This window comes from Lithobates pipiens, unplaced genomic scaffold, assembly GCF_037356315.1.
Source record: "Lithobates pipiens isolate NorthernLeopardFrog02 unplaced genomic scaffold, aLitPip1_a1.2 Scaffold_27, whole genome shotgun sequence".
Lineage (NCBI taxonomy): Eukaryota > Metazoa > Chordata > Amphibia > Anura > Ranidae > Lithobates > Lithobates pipiens.
In genome coordinates, this window is record NW_027507788.1 from 153,108,724 (window position 1) to 153,133,257 (window position 24,534).

Genomic DNA, 24,534 nt, shown 5'->3' on the forward strand with positions numbered 1-24,534 from the left:
TGAAATGTACTGGAGATTTAGTCTACTAAATACGACTAAAACTAAAACAATTGCAGACGACTAAAATGGGACTAAAACTAAAATGCAACTTTAGTCCCAAGACTAAAATTAACACTGGCTGAAGAAATGCTTAATAAGGGATTTATTAATGGTTAAACATCTAAAACAAGTAAACCTGTACAGTCTGTAACTGCATTCAGAACCAAAATTACATATTTTTTTTTCTAAAGGGCACAATTGGGCTTTAAATGGCTTCTGAGGGTTAGTGATGACCCCTGTCGCAGTCTAGCCTGCAGTTTTCTGTGTGAAATTATTACCTCCTTGCTGCAGTGGTTCTGCTATATCCGTGATTCCATTCACATGTGCTTCTGTGTTCACCTATGGGTGTCGGCTGCTCTACTGTGGATTTATAGCCCCTTCCCTTCTAGTACTTCTTGGCAGGGGCGTAACTATAGGGGGTGCAGCAGTCGCGACCGCAACTGGGCCCTGTGCTGCAGGGGGCCCATGCAGCCCCCTCTACATATGGCCGGCAGCAGCATAGGCAGCTAGGGGTACCAGTGCACCATGCACACGGGTGGCTGGAGGTGGAGGGTGACTAGTAGAGCTCCATGCTCAACTATCGCACTGGCTGCTCTTTAGTTGTGCATTCCCCGCATGACCTGTGTCCTCGGCCGGCTCCTCAGAGTACCCCTCTCCTGCTCCATGCATTGCCGCTCAGTCCGATGTCTGTTCTCCCCAGCCAGAGTCCGTACCCCAAAAAGGAACTCATCTCTTCGGGGGATGGGGACCCCATCCTGCCTAGGGACAGTCCCCCAATGGGGCACCTAAAAATAAAAGAATAAAAAAAAAAAAAAAAAAAACTACTGATGCCAGTGGTGGAACTACAGGGCTCACAAAGGTCATACCTGTGACCACGCCCCGGAAGTTCCACCGCCGGACTCGGAGGGAAGGGCCCTGGCTTGGGTGCAGGGGGGCCCTTCATGGTTTCTTGCATCGGGGCCCTGAAGGTTCTAGTTACGCCACTGCTTCTTGGCCTGCCTTCCAGTCCGCTTCCTAATATATAGACATGCTCAGTATAACTTGGGTTGCCTGAGCAACTTCCTAGTTCTCTGAGCTCCGGATTTGCCTTGTATTGTATTCTGTGGTTGATTAACCATGTACCTACCCCGACTTCATCTACTGTTTTTGCTTGCATGCCACCTGCCCTAACTTTGGCTCGTTTCCCTGACCCTCTTCAGTCTCCTGCTATCTGAGCTCTGTACACATGAGTGATCTCCGCATGATCAGCTGGGTGTACCAAGGGCAGCAACCTGATTTCCAGTTTTCTGCAAAACCATCCTCACCAACGGGGGCCTCGGTGAAGAAGGCTGGGGCTTAGACTCCGTTCCCTGAGGAACCCAGAGTTGGCTTTCTACCAGGGCTCACTACCACAGAAACCTGACTGCCCCCAATTAGCTAGGAACATGACATTAAATAATGAGGAACAAAGCAACCAGAAACCAAACATGGAACATTTTTATATTGATATGTGATCATAATGCTACCATCAACAAGCTGATCAAGTGGATTTGTGAGAAATCAAAGCCATTTTTTTTTTTTTATTAAATGAAAAAACAAAATCTATGTAGGCTACGTTGTGCTACTAATCCCTAACCCTATGAACCTCAAAGTCTTTATCAGGCTGTGTTCTAGGTATGTATAATGCATAGGTTTAAAGGATAAGTTCACCTTTAAGGAGCATGTTGTATATTTAGGGTATAACATGTAACATGCTACTTTAGGGCTAGGGCACAACACATGCATCCCAGTGCTTTTTTTTTCTTTCTGCATACAAAACGCATAGAATGTAGGTTACATTGTTTTCATTGGCATAGTTAATCACGTAAGGACCAGTCGCCACAGTCATACTGTGGCAGGTTGGCTCCCCTGAGCAAGCCATCATAGCTGTACGTCGGGCGCGTTAAGAGCACAAGGGGATGCACGATTACTGAGCTGATGCACATGCCTGGCGGGCGCGATGTCTACAGGGCACCCGCAATCTCTTCTGAGAAAGACAGAACGGATGTCGGCCAATGTAAACCGACAGATCTCCATTCTGTCAGGGGTGAGGAGACTGATCTGTTGTTTCTACTATTTAGGAACAGCGATTGGTCTCCTCCCCCATGCAGTCCCACCCCCCCACAGTTAGAAACACTCCCTAGGACACACATTTAACCCCTTGATTTCCCCCTAGTGTTAACCCCTTCCCTGCCTGTGACATTTATACAGTAATCAGTGGCTATTTTTAGCACTGATCACTGTATAAACGTCAATGGTCCCAACAAAGTGTCAAACGTGTGCAATCTGTCTGCCGCAATGTCGTAGTCCCAATTTTAAAATTGCTGATCACCGCCATTACTAGTTATAAAAAACATTTATAATAAAAATGCCATAAATCTAGACCCTATTTTGTAAACGCTGTAACTTTTGCGCAAACCAATCAATATACACTTATTTATTTATTTTCACCAAAAATATGTAGAATAATATATATCGGCCTAAACTGAGGAAGAAATGTGTTTTTTTTTTTAATTGGGGGATATTTATTTATATGTATATTTTTTTTTAAAAGTGGCCAACAGTACTTGCAGTTCCAGTGCGTTCCAGAAAAAAAAAATAGAACATCAAAACCGCACTGGACCCCAGTACAGTGAAAAAGAGAAAAAAAAGCATCTGGAACACACCTGAAAATGCATAAAAATGCACCAGAACTGCATCAAAAATGCTGTCAAGCAGAAACGCATCCGGAACTGATCTAGAGGACGTTTTTGTGGTGTGAACTAGCCCATACACCCACCTCTTGCCGTCAACACTTTCTGCTCTATGATGATGGGCGGGGGATCTTCTCCCCGCACTCCGTATCACAGTTTGAAAACCGTGCAATTGTTTTTTGGGGGGGGGGGGGGGCTGGCTACAGGAGATCAGTTCCAGCAAGTGTCGTCCCCACTGCACTGATCACTCCCTCCTGTTTAGGTTCCCCTTCCGTCTGCTGCCCAAGCCTCCCTGGGCATCCCTTCCCCTGCAGTGCTGCCAGCTTCCCCTTCCTCTTCCTCCTACCGGCTGCTGTGGGGCACAGGAGATCATTTCAGGATGGGGAGTGGGGTGGGGCCAGTACCGATCACTTACTGTGTTCATTCATAAATGAAGCATAATAAATTGTTTATTATGCTGTTTGTGAATGAACTGGAAGCCCTGTACTTCCTAGTTAATTATTTTGTTTAGCTGAGGCGTCAAAGATAGAGCCTGAGGACTGTGTCCTCAATCACTTTCTAAAAAATATTTAAAATACAATTGTAAAAAATATTTAAATATTAAACTGTAAAAAATAAAACTAACATTGTAAAATAATAATACATATAACCCCACATAACCCCTCCTAGATTGTAAACTCTAACGAGCAAGGCCCTCTGATTCCCCTTGTCTTGAATTGTATTGTAATATCTACCCCAATGTTGTAAAGCGCTGCGTAAACTGTCGGCGCTATATAAATCCTGTATAATAATAATAAAAATAATTAAGGGCTCATTCACACAGGATCTGTGGCCTATGCAGTTTAAATGAACTTTGTGCAGCTGGAGCCACCTGTTAATTTATGGAGTGGCTATATTATTATTTAAGGTACTTATCAATGTATCAATGTACGCTGCTCTTTATATATACATTGTACATTCACATCAGTCCCTACCCTCAAGAAGCTTACAATCTAAGGTCCCTAACTCGCATTCATATACTAGGGCCAATTTAGACAGAAGCCAATTAACCTACCAGCATGTCTTTTTTTGGAGTGTGGGAGGAAACCGGAGTACATGGAGGAAACCCACACAGGCACAGGGAGAACATGCAAACTCCAGGCAGGTAGTGTCATGGTTGGGATTTGAACCTGCAACCCTTTTTACTGCTAGGCGAGAGCGCTACCCACTACTATATGAGAACATTTGCAGGGGTGCTGTTTCAATTGAGTGGCCCTGAATGCACGCTATCTGTAGTTGGGGACTTATGCCGGCCATACACGATGCGAATTCCGAACGACCCGTCGAGCGATAAACGAAAGCGGCACTCACAACAACATGCGAATGTGCCATCAATTAAGTACGAAAATCGTACGTTAAAACACTATGTTTTAACGGGTTTTTTTTATTCCGTGTTGCGTTCGACCATTCGTTCGTTGTTTTATACTTTCCAGAGATCGTGCGCAGTTCATTTTCTTATGTCAAATCGTCCAACTCTGCCATTAACGATACGATTTTTGGACGATTTTTGAAAAAAAAACCAACATGTTGGATTTGTCAATTTGCCCTGTCGTACGAAAATCGCATGTCGCGCATACCACACTAACGATACGAAAATCGGTCGATTTTATTTTCGCTCGGATTTTCGTTCGGAATTCGCATCGTGTATGGCCGGCATTACACCGGTACCTACACACAGGATCTGCGACTGTGTTCTTGTACAGCTGCTGTGTGCCCATAGAGTAACAATCGGCCTGCACACACCTCCAGGCACAAAAAAAATGCTAATTCGCAATGTACATGTCACAGCACACATGGAATGAGTCCCAAGACCTCATTCATACACAGAGCTTTATTTATTAACCACTTCAGCTCTGGAAGGATTTACCCCCTCCCTGACCAGAACATTTTTTGAGATTCGGCATTGCATTGCTTTAGCTGACAATTGCGCGGGCTTGCAACGTTGTACACACAAAATTGATGTAATTTTCCCCCCACAAATAGTGCTTTCTTTTGGTGGTATTTGATCACCTGTGCGGTTTTTACTTTTTGCGCTATAAATAAAAAAAAAGAGCGAAAACTTTGGGGGAAAAAAAAGCAATATTTTTTACTTACTTTACTATACTTATACTTTACTTACTTTGCTATAATAAATATCCCCAAAAATATATATAAAAAAAAAAATTTCTTCCACATATTTTTGGTAAAAAAAAAAATCTCTAAGTGTATATTGATTGGTTTGCGCAAAAGTTACAGCATCTACAAAATAGGCAATAGATTTATGGCATTTATATTATAATTTTTTTGCTAGTAATGGCAGCAATCTGCGATTTTTATCGTGACTGCAACATTGCGGCGTACAGATCGGACACTTTTGACACTATTTTTGACCATTGACATTTGTGCAGCGATCAGAGCTAAAAATAGCCACTCGTTACTGTATAAATGTCACTGGCAGGAAAGGGGTTAAACACTAGGGGGCGATAAAGGGGTTAAGTGTGTTCCCTCAATGTGTTCTAACTGGGGGGGATGGGCTCACTACAACATGACAGAGATCACTGCTCCCGATGACAGGGAGCAGTAGATCTGTCATTTTGCTAGGCAGAACAGGGAAATGCCTTGTTTATATAGGCATCTCCCCATTCTGCCTCTCCTCACCGCAATCGCAGGCCGCCGGCGAATGGAGTTTATCATCTAGATGTAGCAAGAATGTTGTAAGTTATGTTGTGTTTGTGTCTGCTGATATGAATTTTAGTGATATTTTCAGGATGTTGGGGGGAAGGGGGTCCTGTCAGGTAGACTGTAAGGGGCCCTGTAATCTCTAACAGCAGCCCTGGTTATAGGTTTACTAGGAGTTATAGTTGCACTCCTAGTATTTGTAGTCATCACAGCCTGCTTTCTGTATTAAAACATAAACATAAAGGGCCATGCGTCACTTTGTGTAACTTTTCATTATAATTAAAAATGTTTTTTTTTTTCAGTTGACTGCTGGGATGGACCAGATGGAGAGCCAATTGTCCACCATGGGTACACCTTGACCTCCAAAATCCTTTTCAAGGATGTCATTGAAACTATTAACAAGTATGCCTTCATCAAAAATGAGTAAGTTTTTGTAGTTTCCCCATTTTTTTTCCCCATGTAGCACTAATCAAACCAGAATTTGTTTACTATTAATAAAAGATTATTTTTGAAACTGTACATAATGTGATTTAAAGGGGTTGTAAAAGTTCAGTTTAAAAAACAAACAAACATGTCATATCTACCTCCGCTGTGCAGTTGGTTATGCACAGATTGGCCCCGGTCTTCCTCTTCTGGGGTCCTCCACGACGCTCCTGGCTCCTCCTCTTCTTGAACATCCCGTCAGAGAAGCACTTTCCTACGGGACACCCATGTAGGCACGCTCCCGTGTCCTGCTGCTGTGTCTGTTGATAGAGACAGCAGGACTCGGCCCCGCCCACCTTGGCGCCCATGTCATTGCATTTGATTGACAGCAGCAGGAGCCAATGGCTGCGCTGCTATCAATCTATTCAAACAGGACATGAGACACTGGCCAGAGCTAGTGTGCTCGATTCCGTTGCGGTAATTACAGGGCTCAGGTAAGTATAAGGGAGGGGCTGCTGCAGTAAAGAAGGTTAATGCATAGAATGCAAGGTGAAAAACACCAAGGGTTTAAAACCCCTATTAAGATGGATATTAAAGCAAAAAACATAGTAGGTAAGGTTGAAAAAAGACACAAGTCCAATCTATGTGTGCGATTATATGTCAGTATTATATTGTATATCCCTGTATGTTGTGGTCGTTCAGGTGCTTATCTAATCGTTTCTTGAAACTATCAATGCCCCTCGCTGAGACCACCGCCTGTTGAAGGGAATTCCACATCCTTGCCACTCTTACAGTAAAGAACCCTCTACGTAGTTTAAGGTTAAACCTATTTTCTTCTCATTCTAATGAGTGGCCACGAGTCTTGTTAAACTCCCTTTTGCGAAAAAGTTTTATCCCTATTGTGGGGTCACCAGTAGACATGGGCTCCGTCAAAAAATTTGTTTTTTTTCGTTCCATTTTGTTCCGTATGAAAAAAATTATATTTCATAATTCGTGTACGAAATTTAATTTGGATTCGTACGAAATACGAATTTCCGTTAGATTCGTAAACTTAAAATAACGAAAGTTCGTTATGATGAATTTACCATTATGAGGGGTTTTTACCATCCCTGTGCTGTACTGACTTCCTCTGGTGAACAAAACACGAGTCATATTTCTGTTAATTTGAATCCGAATTTCGTTAACGAAATTTCGTATGATATTTGTAAGCATAAAAATTTGTATTCGGATTTGTACGAATGTACGAATTTCCGGAAATTCGTATGAATTTTCGATTCGTACGAAACTAATCGCACAGGTCTAGTCACCAGTATGGTATTTGTGTATTGAAATCATATCCCCTCTCAAGCGTCTCTTCTCCAGAGAGAATAAGTTCAGTGCTCGCAACCTTTCCTCATAACTAATATCCTCCAGACCCTTTATTAGCTTTGTTGTCTTTCTTTGTACTCGCTCCATTTCCAGTACATCCTTCCTGAGGACTGGTGCCCAGAACTGCACAGCATACCCTAGCTGTGGCCAGACCAGAGTCTTGTAGAGCGGGAGAATTATCGTTTTATCTCTGGAGTTGATGCCAATATTCAGTTTGCTTTGTTAGCAGCATCTACTAGGACCCTCAGGTCCTTTTCCATCCTCAATTCCCCCAGAGATTCTCCCACCAGTGTATAGATTGCATTCATATTTTTTCCACCCAAATGCATTATTTTAAATTTTTCTACATCGAACCTCATTTGCCATGTAGTTGCCCACCCCATTAATTTGTTCAGATCTTTTTACAAGGTTTCCACATCCTGCGGAGAAGTTATTGCCCTGCTTAGCTTAGTATCGTCCGCAAATACAGAGATTGAATTGTTTACTGCATCCACCAAGTCGTTTATGAACAAATTAAATAGGATTGGTCCCAGCACAGAACCCTGGGGGACCCCACTACCCACCCCTGACCATTCCGAGTACTCCTCATTTATCACCACCCTCTGAACTCGCCCTTGTAGCCAGTTTTCAATCCATGTACTCGCCCTATGGTCCATGCCAACAGACCTTATTTTGTACAGTAAACGTTTATGGGGAACTGTGTCAAATGCGTTTTGCAAAATCCAGATACACCAGGTCTACAGGCCTTCCTTTATCTAGATGGCAACTCGCCTCCTCATAGAAGGTTAATAGGTTGGTTTGGCAAGAACGATTCTTCATGAATCCATGCTGATTACTGCTAATGATACCTTTCTCATTACTAAAATATTGTATATAGTCCCTTATCATCCTTCCAAGTGTTTATCATCCTTTGTAGAAATCTTCTCCATTCCCAGGTGGCATCACTTTCTCTCCAATAGTTGTTCAGTGTGGGGGGATTCTCTGCAGCCTCTCCCCCAAAGGAAGAGAATGCATGAGAACCTCAAGCAGGCCTTTTCTGTCCCAAGACTCCCTGGTAAGAAAGACCCAGAACCCCAGCTCCATCCACCTTATAAAGAGACACCCCTCTAAAAAAGGAAGAAGCAACCCTTAAAAGGCCCTGCGCTAAACTCCACTAGCCTACATGTACTTACAGAACGTCAACTGACACCATAAAACTACATGATCAACGTACATCTTATACTTGTGAAAAACACAAGGTGCAGGTTGAATGGTTTACAATGACTTTAAAGCTTCTTTCAGTCAGGACTTCATTCAGTCCTGCTATTTACCCCACTGTCCAAAAAACTAGCTCCCAGCAGCCTTTTGTTTAATACATATTAACCTCAAAGTTGTCTTTGCACAAAATTGATCAAAGTCAGTCAGTTGTATGACCTATAAAACTATACTTTGACTTTTGACCAACTAAATAACTGAACCAACCATATTATCTTACTAGCTCATGTAATGTTGTGTTTTCAGCAACATACCTATACTTAATTTGGAAAAACATGTTTGATTGCATGCAATTGTCATCTCTGTGTGTGCCTCCATTAACAAACCATAGAGCAGACCTTATGTTTTGTGTGTTTAGCAGCCTCTCGCACCTAGCCATTTCTGTGTCTGAAGATATTGGACTTCTTACAGGATTGTCTCTGTTTACAGCTATTATCAATATAAGAACCGATGCTTTTATCCTCACAGCAAGGAATAATCAATCTATTAAAGCACAGAAATAGATTATGATTATTACTTTTGTATAGTTTCATTTATGAACATATTGTTTGCGTCATGTTGTCATATTGATATAAATAACAGAAGAAGCGACATGATTGAGACTTCCTATAATAAGTCCAATGTGGCTTTGCAGTGCAATATAATGCTGATGGTGTCTGATAGTAAGAAGCAAAATAAAACCAGTAACCACAATTGTATGCCTGGAAATTAATTGTGTAAATGAGAATACTCTGCTACTGCAGCGTGTACTGTATGTATATATAGTCATGTATCCAAGCAAGAGAAAAAATGTAACATGCAGCTTAATAATCATTAGATTTTGTGGTTTAATTTGCCTTCATTTTTTTTAGGCTTTCTTCTTTTTTTTCTTCACCTGGTGATCCTGCCCCTTAGGGCCCTTTGGCATGTCCGGACTATTCAGGTCCGCCTGTCATTTTTTTCAGCAAACCTGAACGGTCGATCCATACATCTCTATGACATGTCTTCTGACATCCGATCTGTCCTGATCCTCTCCCCAAAATCCAGACGGATGGAAACCAAATGCACCTATTAACACTATCGACATGTTTGCTAAGCATCAGTATTTTGAGCAAGTGTGAATAAACTCTAAGGCCCCTTTCACACATGTGGACCCTATGTCCGTATTTCATCCATCTGTTTGCGGATGAAATACAGACATACATGCATCCCTATGGGATAGCGGGTGTCTGCGGATGAACATCCGCAGACACCCGATATCGTCCGCCTCCGCTATTGTCCGATTCTGCAGATGGAGGAAAATCCTATTTTTCTATCCGTCTGCAGAGCGGATCGGATGAACACGGACAGACGGTCCGTGCTCATCCGATCCCCCATAGAGGAGAATGGAGAGCTGACAGGGCGGTCCCTGCACAGTGTGCCGGGACCGCCCTGTTATCCGCCGGCTCAGCGGGGACAACGGAGCGATCCCTGCTGAGCAAGTGGATCATCATGTGGCGGATCGTTACTGATCCGTCTTGTGTGAAAGGGGCCTTAGGGGGGCAACTTACTATACTGAATATATAGAAGAGAAGAGAAATTTTGTCACCCTAAGATAGGAAGTGCATTAGGACTAGAGATGAGCAATCAAGAAGTCACTTTTTTACTGGATAAGCAGCAACAATTGAAGTAGCCAACATTTCAGGCCCTGGTGGAGTCTGAATAAGGATATAGCAAAAACAACGAATCTGAGTATTTTCAAATCAGATAAAGGTTTATTTTGACAAATGTATGGGGTCAGTGAAAATTCCTGACCATATAGCTTTGATGTACTAAAATACTAATAACAAGCAAGTATAACGTTATTGTTAATATATTTGATATACAACATAGCTACCCAATTACCGTTTCATGTTTCCCTAGCAATATAGATGCCCATGCCATGGCAACATGGCCAAAAACATGACTTTGCACAATTTCAATATACTTGAAGTCTCTGGAAAATGCCCCTTCTCTTAAAGACCTACACATACGTCAAAAGTCCTCAAGGTAGTCACAAGAGGATGAAACTGCAATATTTCTTCAAAAACATGTTTACCAAATTTTACATGTCCATGTACCGCCTACTAAATTTATATGACAACATAATTTCAAATGGTGGTCACATCTTAAAATGGAGGTATGCAGGTGATACAGCAAAGGCCATCCTAAAATTCCTACTCGAGTCTTTCTAAATACAGCATAGTGATGTTAAATTGAAGAAGGAATTCTGCAAGGTCCTAAAACTTTTTTCCTTTTTGACTACAAGACATCGCTTTCACCATAAAAAATTTAAATGAATATTGCTGAGATGCTGGTGACTACTTGCTTCTTTAGTTTAAATCTACAAGCAGTCTCCTATTGTGGTCATTAGGATACACCAATCAAACACTCTAAGCCCACGTACACACGGTCAGAGATTTTGCCAACCAAATCCGTCGGATTTTGCCCGTCGGATTTAGTCCGACGGATTGTGTCCGAAACTGTTGCATACACACGGTCGAGCCAAGTTGTCGAAAAATCCGATCTTTCAGAACGTGATGACGTAATTTCATTACGATGGGACTACATTCAGGCTAGTAGCCAATAGCTTTGATGTAGGAATTTGATCTGAGCATGCGTGGCACTTGGTCCGATCAAAATGCTCTACACATGATCGGATTAGGTCCATCCGGCCCAGTTGGTCGGGAAATATTTCCAACATGTTGGAAAATTGGGTCGGACGGAGATTCGGACGGAATCAGTCCGATGCATACCACACACAGTCGGATTATCTGACGACGCGGTCCGATAAGACTCATTCCGACAGATTCTCCGACCGTGTGTACAAGGGCTAAGAATGCAGCTAAACTATCAGCTGTATTTTGGGAATACAGAACATCTCCCCCTCTTCTCCATAATATAAGCCAGAGGTGTTTTGAAGTCCACAGGCGGGGGTGAAAAGCAAAGGGTGCCGAAAGTAATCAGCTCACAGGATTTCTAGCAAACCAATGGGTACTTTTTGCGTCTTTCAATTGGATATATTAAGACATTTTGAATGGTTTATTTCAAGGACCATAAGGGAGAAAATAAGAGAAGTTCATTATTATTATGGGTTACATAGTTATCTAGGCACTGACAAATAATCAGGACTCCTTAGCATTGCAAATCTTCAGAGGATGCCCTTGGGCATTGACCACAAAGCCTGTTAGTCACCCCTGTATCTGATAGGATACACAAGAAGGGCTCATGTAGACAGGCAGTGGCGGCTGGTGCTCAATTTTCTTGGAGGGAGGGTGGCTTTCAGCCTCCCCATAGAGCCACACTCTCCTCCCCCCAGCCAGCCAAACAACCACCAGTGCTTGCTTGATCACTGTTCCCCCCGCAACACTTGATCGCCACATTGCGTGCTTGACTGGCCCCCTGCCAGCCCCTGCACGTACCCCATCCAGGTCACGGTTCTCCCCCCCTCCTCCCGAGTCTCAGCAGTTGCTTTTCCTCCCGGCCACACGGGACTGAAGACCCGCGGCCAATCGGGTCTTAGGACTGCTTCTTCTCCTGGCCAATCAGGAAGAGGATCCTGAGACCTGATTGGCCGGGAGAAGAAGCAGGAACACAATAACTAATATTCCCTATTGTCACACAACTGGGTTGGCTCGGGGCGCAGCCCACCCTTTTTGAAGCCAATTAGATCCTCTGGCTCTAATCACATGCTGCAAAAAAAATAAAACCCTATTGGAATTCCATGCATTCAACACCCTGCATGGAGCCACTGTTTTGATATGCATGTCAAATGCAAGTTTGCAGATTATCATGTACTTTAACAAGGTAGTGTGGAGGACAGAATCCACATCCGTGAGATACATTTTTTTTTTTTTTTTTTTTTTAACAACACTGAAATAACTCTTAAGCAGACCTTAATGTTCTTTACAGTTATGTACATTTTAAAGATGAACACCCAAGATGTATAAAGTATACAGGGATCAAAAAGAGCTATGAGTCTTTTATAGTTTTTTTTGTATTAATGGTACCCCCTCTTGGTAAGATTATGGTGAAAGGTAACTTATGGCCTTATCTAAGATACAAGAACATATTGGTAGAATATTGCACTGTTCTGCATCTTCCATTGATGATGATATTTAGAATCTGGCTACATTGTGTTTGTTTTTTTTCCAGCTATCCTGTCATCTTGTCAATTGAAAACCACTGCAGTGTGGTGCAGCAAAAGAAAATGGCTCAGTATTTGACTGAAATCCTAGGAGACAAGTTAGATCTGTCATCTGTGATGAATGGAGATTCGACAAAGCTGCCTTCTCCAGAAACCCTGAAAGGAAAGATATTGGTGAAGGTAATATATATGGATGATATAAAAGCTCACATGCCCTGTCACTGCACCCAAACCATTATAATGTTCTGTTTTCAGTCCAGACCCTGTCTTCTACCGTGTATCAATCATGTTCTTCACCAAATTACAGTTACAACAATACCCCACAATAAAACATTTCACGCGCTTCAGCAGGTTTCTGGGAGCATTCTTCAGCTCCAGGATAAGATTAAGGAGGAACTGCAGTCTACTCACATCATTTGTAATCAAAACATCTTTGCCATTCTGAAGCTTCGCTCCAACCACTTTATATATTATTTTATATATACTGTGATTCTGATGCTGCAGAAATCTCCCTCCATTGAGTCTGGCTGCAACCATTTTAACTGTGGACAGCTAAAGCTGCTGCCTGTTCACTTCCTGGATTTACACAGACACACAGAGGCACACCTCCAGCTCTGCAGCTCTCATTGGATCTCTTATGACTCATCCCCCCTCCCTTCCTGCCAAACTCCCACGAGAGCGAGAGATAGAGAGAGAGCTGTGCATGATGTCATAAGCCTAGGCTTTTTTTTACCAAAGGAGAAACAGGAAGTGGGCTGTATAAGGTATTTACTGGCAGAAAAAAAATGTTTAACTATCCAAAGTTAAAATAACAAGAGCAGAGGATTTATGACAAAATTATATTTTATTGGATTTCTTTTCAAATAGAATAAAGAAAATATAATTTTTTTTCCCAAATTTCCGCTCTTTTTTCACTTATATCACAAAAAATAAAAAACTGAGTCGTGAATAAACACCACCAAAAGAAAGCTCTATTTGTGCAAACAAAATGACAAAAATTTCATTTGGGTACAGTGTAGCATGACCACACATTTCTTATTGAAAGTGCGAGAACGCTGAAAGCTGAAAATTGGTCTGGGGTGGAAGCAGGCGAAAGTGCCCAGTATTGAGGTGGTTAAAAAAAAAAAAAAAACCTTTACATTCACTTTAACCACTTTAGCCCCAGAAGGATTTGCCCCCTTAATGACCAGGCCATCTATTGCTATATGGTACTGCGTCGCTTTAACTGATAATTGCGTGGTCGTGTGACGCTATACGCAAACAAAACTGACATCCTTTTATTCTTTTGGTAGTATTTGATCACCCATTATTTTTATTTTTGCGTTATAAACAAAGAGCGACATTTAAAAAAATATTTTTTTTTACTTTTTGCTATAAAAAAAAAATCAAGGGGTTAACTGTGTCCCCTAGGTGTGTTCTAACTGTAGGTGGGATGGGCTGGCAGGGACATGAGAGATCACTGTTCCCGATCACTGGGAACTGCAGATCTGTCATGTCTAATGTCAGAAGGGGGATCCGTCTTGTTTACTTCCATTCTGCCTCTGTACTAGGCAATCGCAGGTCGCCCGTGGGCAAGCTCATGCAGCGAGAGCGCGCCACCCGCTATCGCACCTGCATGAGCTAACGTACAGCTATGGAGATTTGCACAGGAGAGCCAACCTGCCACCATATAACGATGGGGGCTAGTGATTAAAGAGGCAATACTATCTAGTGAGTGCCTGTCCATTTGAATTGGTGAAGGGACATGTTGATCTGCACTGAATTTACTATGTTTATACAAAGAAACACAATGGTCTATTCAGCTGTTGTGGAAGTATAAGTGCCATAAGGATTACAAGGCTAACAGAAGCATGACTGCCAAAGGCAGAGGCATAATAGGGCTTGTAGTTCTGCAACAGCTAGAGGACCCCAGGTTGAGCACCCGTGTTTTATTGATATTTATTTTTACTCTGTATTCCAAATGCTGTTTTTTTATTTTGAACATGTGACCAGCAGCAGAGGACTAGAAGTTCCTCCTGCTTATGTTTCCTTGCAGACAGGCTGGGAAAGATCTGGGTCATGTGACAGCTGTATATTGATTAGGAAAAAGGTACTTCTTTTTTTTAATTATTAATAAAATAATTACAGTGCCATCATCCATATACAGAAATAGCAGGGCAAATGTAAGTTAAACAGTGTATGTTTAGTATCACTTTAATTCCCTTTAGAACACCATTGCTTTTATCAAACATTTCACAGTTTCAAAGTTTTTATTTACTAGATGGATTTGTTTTTCTATCTGAAGACAGTATTTATTTCCACCCCTTGGGGTATCAGTGCATGCCCTATGTGCATTCCCTATGCACTGCACTTATATGTTGTGCTAAAAGCTTGTCCGCGATAAATATGACTCTTCCCTTTTCTTTTATACACGTATTTGAATTTTCAGAATACATATGCTTTGTGTAGTTGGATCCTCCCCAGTGACCTACTTCATCATAAGCGCCATCATGTCACATGTCCCAGTCAAAACCACTGAAATCTGACAGATCAATAGAACTTGTGCAATGGTCATGTTAAAATTAAATTCTAGATCTAGTGTTTTTTTTATTTTCACACTCTGCAGCAATATTAAGGGGCTACAGCTGTTATTTCTCTGTTGAGAGAACACAGGATTTAGTACTAAAGAGATTCCCACCTGCTTAAGAGACCTTCCACCATTTTCACTTGAAAATCTTGAACATTGGAGTTTTATTATTTCAGTATATCTGAAATATCACCAGCAGGGTATGCGGTGCTTTGCAGAGTCCTAACACTTGGATTTTGAGTATCATATGGAAGCCTTTATGTCGTATGGTTGTGTGTGTGTACTTCCAGTCCATATAGCCACACAGTACAAACATCTCTGGTGGACAATGGTATTCATGCCGTTCAAGCTGGTCTGGAATGTGTGCACAAGTTACGTCATATCTGAGCATTGTTAAAGTGCATGTCATGGGAGGAAAACAATACTTTAGTGCCCATTCCATTGTTGGCCTACTCTACATGCTTCTTGTCTGATTATGTTTGGTTTCCTTACTTCTGAGACACAGTTTAGTAACAAAGTTACAGCAAATATGTTGGGGAAAGTTGGAATTCCTTATGTCTAGTCCTGTTCTTAAGCAGAACGTCACTCTCTCAATCAACATTGACTATTTGTATTCCTTATTTGGCCAGCATTGGTAAGCCTAGATAGGAAAGTATACTATATTTCTTTGTTTTTGTTTTTTTCACATTTGTTAAGCTACTTCCTGGTTTTCAGGCCTAGGCAAATTCTGCCGTCCCTCCCAGGAGTCTTCAAGAGGGGTGAAAGGGTTTTCTCAACTTGGCACACTCTGCTGCCTGTATGCCTGAAATAAGGACAGATAGATTCCAGGAAGTAAATGCTACATGAATCATCTGCCCTTAAGATGGCCATGGCCAGAAATGATGGGGGGAGTTTTTCTGTGATTTCTCAGCAAAATAAAGCATAGACGCATGGATGCATCTGTGAGTTTTCTTTGAATGTTAAAAATGAATTGTATAGCGTTTTTGGTGTTGTATGGCGTTTTTGGTGTTGAGCGTTTTGGTGTTGAGATGCAGTGTAGTTCAGGGTCTCCAAATTGTTGAAGCTAGCACATCGGCATGACAGCCAGGCAAGTAGAATTCTCAGGAACAGCCATCAGAAATGGCAACCAATATATCTTCTTTAGCTTTCCAAAACCAATATCTGTTTTATAACATTAATGGAACCCACCCAGAGCAGACATATTCAGAATGTGTTTGCACCAGTTCCCTTTGCCTTGTTTTTCATTTCTCCAGCAATGCTTGGCAGGCAATGCCAACCTGCCTGCGTTCAAATCAATGATAGCACATTGAGACACTTCAAAACTGTTCCAGAAGTTTTTGTTCCAAAAAAAGGATTACAAGGTGTTCTAAAAGCTTTAGGCCTCATGTAGACTGCTGGTGCTAAACGGACGTTTAGGAGAAGTTGGGCATTTTTTTCAACCGCTCCTGAACTCTTCTCTGTTATCTTATCAGTACATGTACACAGGGTCATTTCTAGGCAGTTGAGTTTAGAGGCTTTTTTTTTGGAACGCAAAAAAATTGGGTTCAGATGCTGAGTGTAGAGGCATTTCAAGAGCCAAGTGCTTCTGAATGCGGTAATTCTCATTTAGCCGTGTTTCGTTTACAGGTGTTTTTCATTTTTGCCTATTTTTTTTTTTTAAACGCGTCTAAACGTAAATGCGGCAAAACAGACGTTCTAAATGTAGGTTACTATCTGTCAAGTTAAATCATTCAGGAGAGGTTGAAAAAATGTCCCATGTACATGAAGCCTTAGAAAGCAAGTTAGCCCCAGTACACACTGGTGCGACTTGGGATAAAACTAGGAAAACACAGAGTAGGCAAATAGGATGTCCTGAAGGCCACACATCAAAACAGACCCACTGTAGTGGTGTGAATGGGTCTCAGCCTGGACCTCCACCGCTTAAAGCAACCACAATTACGCTCCAAAGAGGCAGAGCGAAATGCTATGTGGGTGTGGCATGGCCAGGGTGGAGGCTGAGACTGCCATTCACTGCACTACAGCAGGTCTGTTTTGATATGCAGCCTCCGGGACATTCTATTTGCCTACACAACGTTTGAAGCATAGACAAGCTCCTTCCCTGACTGACAATCGCAGCGGTGGTCACAGGACCAGCGTTCCATCACATTTTTGTTGTGACACACAGAGCCACATGACAAGTGAAATCGCATCCCAGATAGCAAGCAATTAGCCTACAAGTTTGAAAATGTCTCGCTAAGCTATTGCTAGACTTGCCAGGCTTTAAAAGTTTGTTGCACAATTGCAGAAAGTCCACATTGCATGACTCAGGATCAAATTTCTTTGAAAACCTTCTGTAAATCTGCAGTAATTTCTGGTTCAGTTATGTTGTGCAATAGTCATCTCGCCACAGAGGCCCTGGGACTTGCAGAGCTCTTGCTGTAGACTTCCCACTGCAACTTTGCTCTTGCTAGAGACTTGCCACACAATTTTGGTACTAATTGGAAAAGTGTGAACTAGAACTTGTGCTCTGCAAGTGTACAACTTGTCAGTGAAAATGTGCAGCAAGTTAACAGACCTACAATTTAACACTGCCACAAATTTGTGGAAAGTTATCCTTGCTATCTGGAATTATGTTCAATAGTGGCAGTTCCAATCGGTGCAACTCAAGATGCTGCAACTTTAAAAAATTTCCTGCATTACTTTGGTGCAATTTCAGTGCTATAGACTTCTATGTTAACGCACAGAAGTTGCATTACCATTAGATAAGCAACAGAAATGCCTACTAAATATATCAGACACAAAAACTTGAGTGGTAAGGAAATATATGCTTTCTACAGGCATGATGTTAAAAAAAAATCTGTGTGGTACATTGAGGGCATTAGGTATTGCATGTACTAGTTAGGTCAGTTTGTCATCAGTTGCTCTGCAGACAATGATGGACTATGGGTGCATAGGTTGCCCCACTTATAAATGGGGTCCACTAAGGACAGCATTTTGTTCCCAGATCATAGAGCAGCCAGATGGTTAAGGCTGTACAGCTTGTAACGTGTGATCAAGAAAACAGAACTTCATATTCAGAACTGTTTATTAACCCCAAAGGGAATTGTGTAGCAGTCATTCTAATTTCCTTTCACAATGAATACGTCACAATGAGTACATCAAATATTCTCAGCCACTGACCTAGAAAAAGAAAGCATGCTAGGAAAGTCCACATGAAGTCAAAACTTCTGATTTGTCTACTTGTTCTGAGTCGATGACTCGAAATACACCTAAGAAAAAGATGGCCAAGAAGCTAGCATTTTCATAAGTAAAAGTTAGCAATGGCCACCTCCATGCTTTCTCAGTACATTATTTAACTAAGAAGCATCTGCTTTGGTGATGATCAAAAACATTTTAAGGGCTGTTCCATCATTTTGGTGTTTTTCTTAATTTTTCTCTTGCGTTTTGTCAGTTTCTAGACTTTGTATTGCAGCTCATTCAGGATCGCTGTAGAGCGAATACAATACTTTTCTAATTAGTGGCGTCTCCCAATAGCATTAGACTCAACCCATGTCGTTAGCCGGCACATATTTGCTCCTGCCTGAAACCTTGTGAAGGAGGAATGATTCCCATGGTAGAAAAACAGTGTGTGTAGACATATTCAAAACAACAAGTTTACTTATCACTTTACCCTGGAGAGCCATTATTTGTGTAACAACTGTTTAGAGGGTTTGAAAAATATAGATCTCTACCTATTGCTGGTCCTGTTGCTTGGTAATTGCCTTGTTCTGTTGCCCTTTAAAGTGGACCCATAACTGTCTATTAAATAGGCCGTAATGGAGGATGGTGTGGAGGCGTAGACTCGGTTTACTTTTATTTTAACTTATTCTAACAGTTTTGTGGGTCAAGGTTATTCAACTTGTAAATAAACCACTGAGACATGCTAAGGTTTGGGCTAGATACATAAAATAACAATTTAAAACACAGTTTGATGAATAGGAAAGTAAAAACACCCTCAGGAGGATTTATGTAGAGGCACCTATGGGTCATAAAGCTTTACCATCATGTGTCCCAGAACCTTTATGGCCACACTCTACAGATATATGAACATCAGACATTCCTGGCAGAAAAACCGAAAGGATGACATGTATAGAATTTGCGCGTACATGTTTGTAAAGATTCTTCTAGCTGTCTTAATCAGGGGAATGTAGTGTATGTGTGTGTGGAGCCATGAAAAAATATTGACCAGCAATGCAAATTTTATTTTTATTTTTTATCTGTTTATGTGATTGTGTGTACAGGCACATTAAAAGCAATTGTCTGCATTTCCATCAGTAAAAAAAAAATCACCTGTACAGTTTTTAGGCAGCAGTGTGCAGGAAGTCTTAGGAGGAATGGGCTACCTCTAGGCATACTTGCACTCTGTGGTGGCCCGTCCATAAGGGGCACTGCCCCCCCTAATCCAATGGGTCTGGCCTTTAATCTACATGCAGGGTGCCGGATGCAAGGATTTCAATGCAGTGTTTTTTTGTTTGTGTTTTGTTTTTGAGGCACATGATTAGCTTAAAAAAAAGTGTGGAACACTGCGCCCTGAGCCCACCCAGTTGTGTGACAATAGCAAATTAATATTCACTATTGTCTTCCTGATTCTCCTCGGCCAATCAGGATGTGGGTCCTGAGACCCGATTGGCCGGGAGTCTTAGGACTAAAACATCCCTTTTGCCCACAGCAGCTGCCAGGAGGAGAGGAAGGAAGACGGCCATGCTAGAACTGATCCCCCTGCAGCACAGCGAGAGAAGCCCGCATCGCTGCAGGGTAAGGCAGTAGACGATCAGTGTCTGCAGTAAGGCAGTACAGCTGACCCTCCTGCTCATCAAGTGCCCGTGCTCCCTTTTGAACTGATGGGCCCTGGGCCCAGTACAGGAAGGCTGGCTGTACTGCCTTATCAGCAGCCCTGGGCAGTACAGCCACTGAAGATGACCCATTTCATGTAAATGGGGTTACGCCGCAACCGCCCTGCAACTGTGTGCAATGCATGTGGTTGTGGCATGGTAGGTCAGAATTTTGAGGGTTTAAACAGGCAGTGAGGAGGCGACATATCAATTCCTCACAGCTTGGAAAATGCAGTATAGTTGCACATATGATCAAGCCTGAATTATTGCAGACATTCTCTATCTTGCATTTAATCTTATAGTGTATCTGCATTGTGCAGTGTCATTAAAAGTATTTTTAAATGCAATTAATGTAGGTACTTAAGTCTGTGTTGGTTTCATCGTCCTTTATTACCACGTACAGAGGAAAGGGCAACACTAGTAACCAAGCAGGTGCTGCTGCATTCACATGTGCTCACAGATCATGCTGACTGATGGGGGGGTAGGGGAGAAGAATGAGCAGCGAAGACCTCATTGGTGTGCTGCTGTGTCTTCATTATTCAATCAGCAGGCCGCATATGTTTTTTTGAGCAAGCTATGTTGTTGCATTAAAGATGAAGGCTCTAGCTATGCAGTCTGGTAGAGGTGCTGAAATCATAAAACCGAATGCATGGAATTACATATCCTTTGGTAGACCAAACAATGGACATGTATGTCAACTGTCTGTTTAGCAACTCTGGAGTTCATCTTTGAGGATGACACGCGGGATGCTATATCAGTTCTGAAAGTTGTCATTTTTGTCTCTTCCAGGGAAAGAAGCTGCCTGCCAGTATTAGTGATGATGCAGAGGAAGGCGAGGTTTCTGATGAAGACAGCGCAGACGAGATCGATGAAGACTGTAAACTCCTAAATGGCGATGTATGTAAGCTGGAACTTTGTCTCTCAGTGCTGTCTGTCATATGAAAAGTATATGTAAGATCATTGTGCCTAAATGACAGGGAAAAGGAATTTATAATTACGTTTCAGGAAACAGTCTTGTGTTTTAAAGTGGTACATGTCTGAATCAAAGCTCTCCTAAAACTCTTACTGATTTAATCTAATATATCCATCAGCTTCTGTGTAAATTTATATTTATTTGAAAGACATGGTGCAAACTAAGTTCAGGATTAAACTGTTAATTTTAAGGAATGGTATTAGTTCAAACATACAAAATGGCAAAATAAAGTGCTGCAAAATAAACCGTGTTGTAACAAATGTTCATAGATTAAATACCACCAAGCTTCCCATTACCACTATTTGTGTGATTAAACACTCCAAAAAATGAAATTTCAACAAAATCTAAAAGCAGATATAGTTTAATCTAATGCCAACACCCAATGAATCTTCAGATAAAGGGGACTTCATCCCCTTCATGCATTATTTGGAATCTCACTCACCAGAGATAGTTGTCTATCTTATTAAAGATTAGGCTGACATGGCTTGTTATCTCCTCCTTCTGACTTTGTCAATCCACAAAACAGCCTCTAAAACAGCAGCAATCCTCCAAAATCTGTTTTCTTTTACAGCTCCAAAAAGATCCCAGATGGATAGAAAGAGACTCCGTTTGTGTAATGAGGTCACCACACACTAGTAAACATAAATTATAATACATTATACATTATAAAGTAAAATTACAGGCTCAAATTCCAATATGCTTCCAAAGACCCTTCAAACAAGCTCAAACCAGCAATACACAGGAGCAGACACAAACCGCTGGCCTTCGGCTGCTCTGTTTGTACTCAGTTCACAATGCTGGCCAAGGCTCACCCTGAACTCCTTCCAACTCGACTCACAGCACATAGGCTCCACCCCAACATGTTTCGTCCTGTATGGACTTTGTCTAGGGTGAAGCATGTAAGCACTTTGAGTGGGGTTATTAGTATACAGCTGCTATAATTGATTTTCACAGTGTTTTTTTTTTTTCAAACATAGCACGGAAGGCTTAATTTTCAGCCGCTGCGTCCCAAATGACATGAATGGGACTGCCTGCACAGGGATGCATGGAGCACATGTATGCATCGCTGTGCCCATAAACGCGATCCTGACACGGTCATACACTTTAGTAAGTCCCATGTGAAATGAGGCCTTAGTAGGAATTTAACAGGAATGTTGGAAGTTATGTTGCATTTGTGTGCTAATAAGGATTTAGTGTATTGTTAATGAAAACCATCATTTGATAAACATTTACACAGTTATTTCGGGGCCTAAAATCAACTATTGTGGGGATTGTACTGGAGGTCACTCTGTCCCTTCCTTATGCTATCCTATTTCAACCTGATAAAAAAATTAATAAAAACATTTCCTGGCGCTTCTTATAAATATGTGCCCCTAATAATAAAAATCTAAATTACCCAGCGACCCTTACCTGTTTACTTGGAGCTCAGCTTAAATAAAATGTTCGAAAGGAAAATAATGAATGTCCAGGACAACAAACAAGACCATTTCATTAACATTTCCTTAATAGGTCCATAAATGATGTTTCAGGTGAGCACTGTGATGCAGAGGTGACAAATAAGTAAAAATGTGCTCAACTAAGGTAATTCTTTTTTTTAACTAATTCCCATTTAATGATTATTTAAGCTAATGGACAAAATGACCAAACCTGTCACCTAGAAAGTCTACTTAAGAAAATCAATAGAATGCATTGATCGGTACCTCCATGGCATCCAATGCTCTTATTGTAACTGTATCATTGAGGTTGAATTCTGTCCACCAATTTTCATGCTGTTTCTATACGTGTAGTGGTGACCTTGTAAATACCTGATAAATTTACCTGGCCCTCCTAGCCTTGCTATTGGTGATCTGGCCTACAGCTGGCCCAAGTACTCTCCGACCCACCATTAGTGACTGAATGGCCTACATCCATGCATTTTTCCTGCAGGTTTAATTGTCTCGTGGCCAAGAGAGAGAGAGGGATAGGGTTCATTGGTTCCCATAATAGTGACAAAAATCCTTGCACTCCAATAGAAATCGATTCAGTCCCTCTCATGGGCCAAGGGTTTGCCTTTAATCTGAGACCAGCAATTAACTGAGCAAGCTTTCTGAAGGTGCTCCACTCTTCTAACTTCGTTCCAGAACATAAGCCAGTTTCCCATTCCATGGCACTATGTTCTGGAGCTGATGATGCCTTTTTTGGAAGCAGGCCTGAGAAAGTCACAAGGCTCCTCACAGTGGATGTCCTTTTCAGTCAAAGTTTAGGAGGCACACACTCATCAAGCAGGGCTTTTCGCCTTCGCTGACAATAAACCTAGTAGTAATTGACCGGCATGATCTAAAAAATCATAACCCATAATATTGTATCTTCTTGATCTATCTGCTGAAGAATACTACCCATAAACAGCGAGATGCAAACAATGCCCTAGGCTTAGAGGAAAGTCAAAGAATGCAGAAAGCAATGACAATCAGAGCTCAGGCTAGCTACAACCTAGCTGCCCATGAAGTTTAGACTAGCAGCATTCCAACCTTGGCAGGGCTGGATCACATGCCCTGGGCTTCCTGTCTTGCGATGCAGAAATACAGATGCAGTGTTTTCACCCATTACCTAAATACCTTAAGGCCACATTCAGACTAGTGTGCTGCAATAATCATTTTGAATAGGCTGCCAAGGTATGGCAACACGGGTTTTAATTCACATGCATCTTTTTTACAGATTTTTCACAATGCATAGATGGTTCACATCTGTGCCCTGTAGTATGCTCGCTAGATGTGTTGGGGTGCCATTCATTTTAACAGCACATTGGGTGTTACTGCACATTACCTCAATGCTGACCTTAATACAGAGCCCCATACAAAACACAAAGTAATGATAATGCTGATTTTTACTTGCGTTGTTTGCAAAAAACCCATGCTACTCATATTTCTGCTTCTATTAGCTTTAAAAAATCTCTCAGTGACAGTGCAGTATGTTTCTTTGGCCAGTTATAGACCAGCTAAGATTTTTGGTAGGCAGTTTTACCATGGCCACTAGTCAAGTTCTGGCATTCATTTAGTGGGGAAATTGAACAGGGATTCTGGTTGCAATGGGCAACTAGTCCTTTTTTCTTTACTTTTTCTTGCTCCAGTCTTTCACATCACTGGGTTTAATATGCCAGAGAATAATTGCCTTAACCTTCTCCTATGCTGTTGCTATCACAACTCTGGACAGCTGCTAGGAACTTTTATTTTTTTTATCAATCAGTAAAAGTACTATACATTTCAAGAAATTAAATATCCAATTATAAGTTTAAAAAAATTTATGTTTGTTTATGGTGTCAGTGCAAATGTGTCTTAAAGCATTACTAAACCCACACAAGCAAAATTAGTCTGTATATGCTGTAAAGCAGGGGTGCCCAACCTTTTGAAGGGTAAGGGCCACTTAAGCGACTTGGTAACCAGTCGCGGGCCACAATAAGCGTAGTGGGCAGACAACAGGTCCATGTACACTCTGCATATGCAGAGCGGACATGGACACAGCCCATTCTACTC

The 24,534-nt window shown here is 41.6% G+C and overlaps 1 protein-coding gene across 5 annotated transcripts in view; it reads left to right on the forward strand.

The window, feature by feature from the left end:
- Nucleotides 1-24,534, forward strand: part of PLCH2 (phospholipase C eta 2) — a 998,026-nt gene that overhangs the window by 774,607 nt on the left and 198,885 nt on the right. For all 5 annotated transcript variants that reach the window (XM_077457673.1, XM_077457675.1, XM_077457674.1 and 2 more), the window contains 3 exons: nt 5,750-5,870; nt 12,645-12,816; nt 20,842-20,949. In XM_077457673.1, coding sequence (XP_077313799.1) covers nt 5,750-5,870; nt 12,645-12,816; nt 20,842-20,949 — 401 coding nt within the window. The remainder of the gene's footprint in view (nt 1-5,749; nt 5,871-12,644; nt 12,817-20,841; nt 20,950-24,534) is intronic.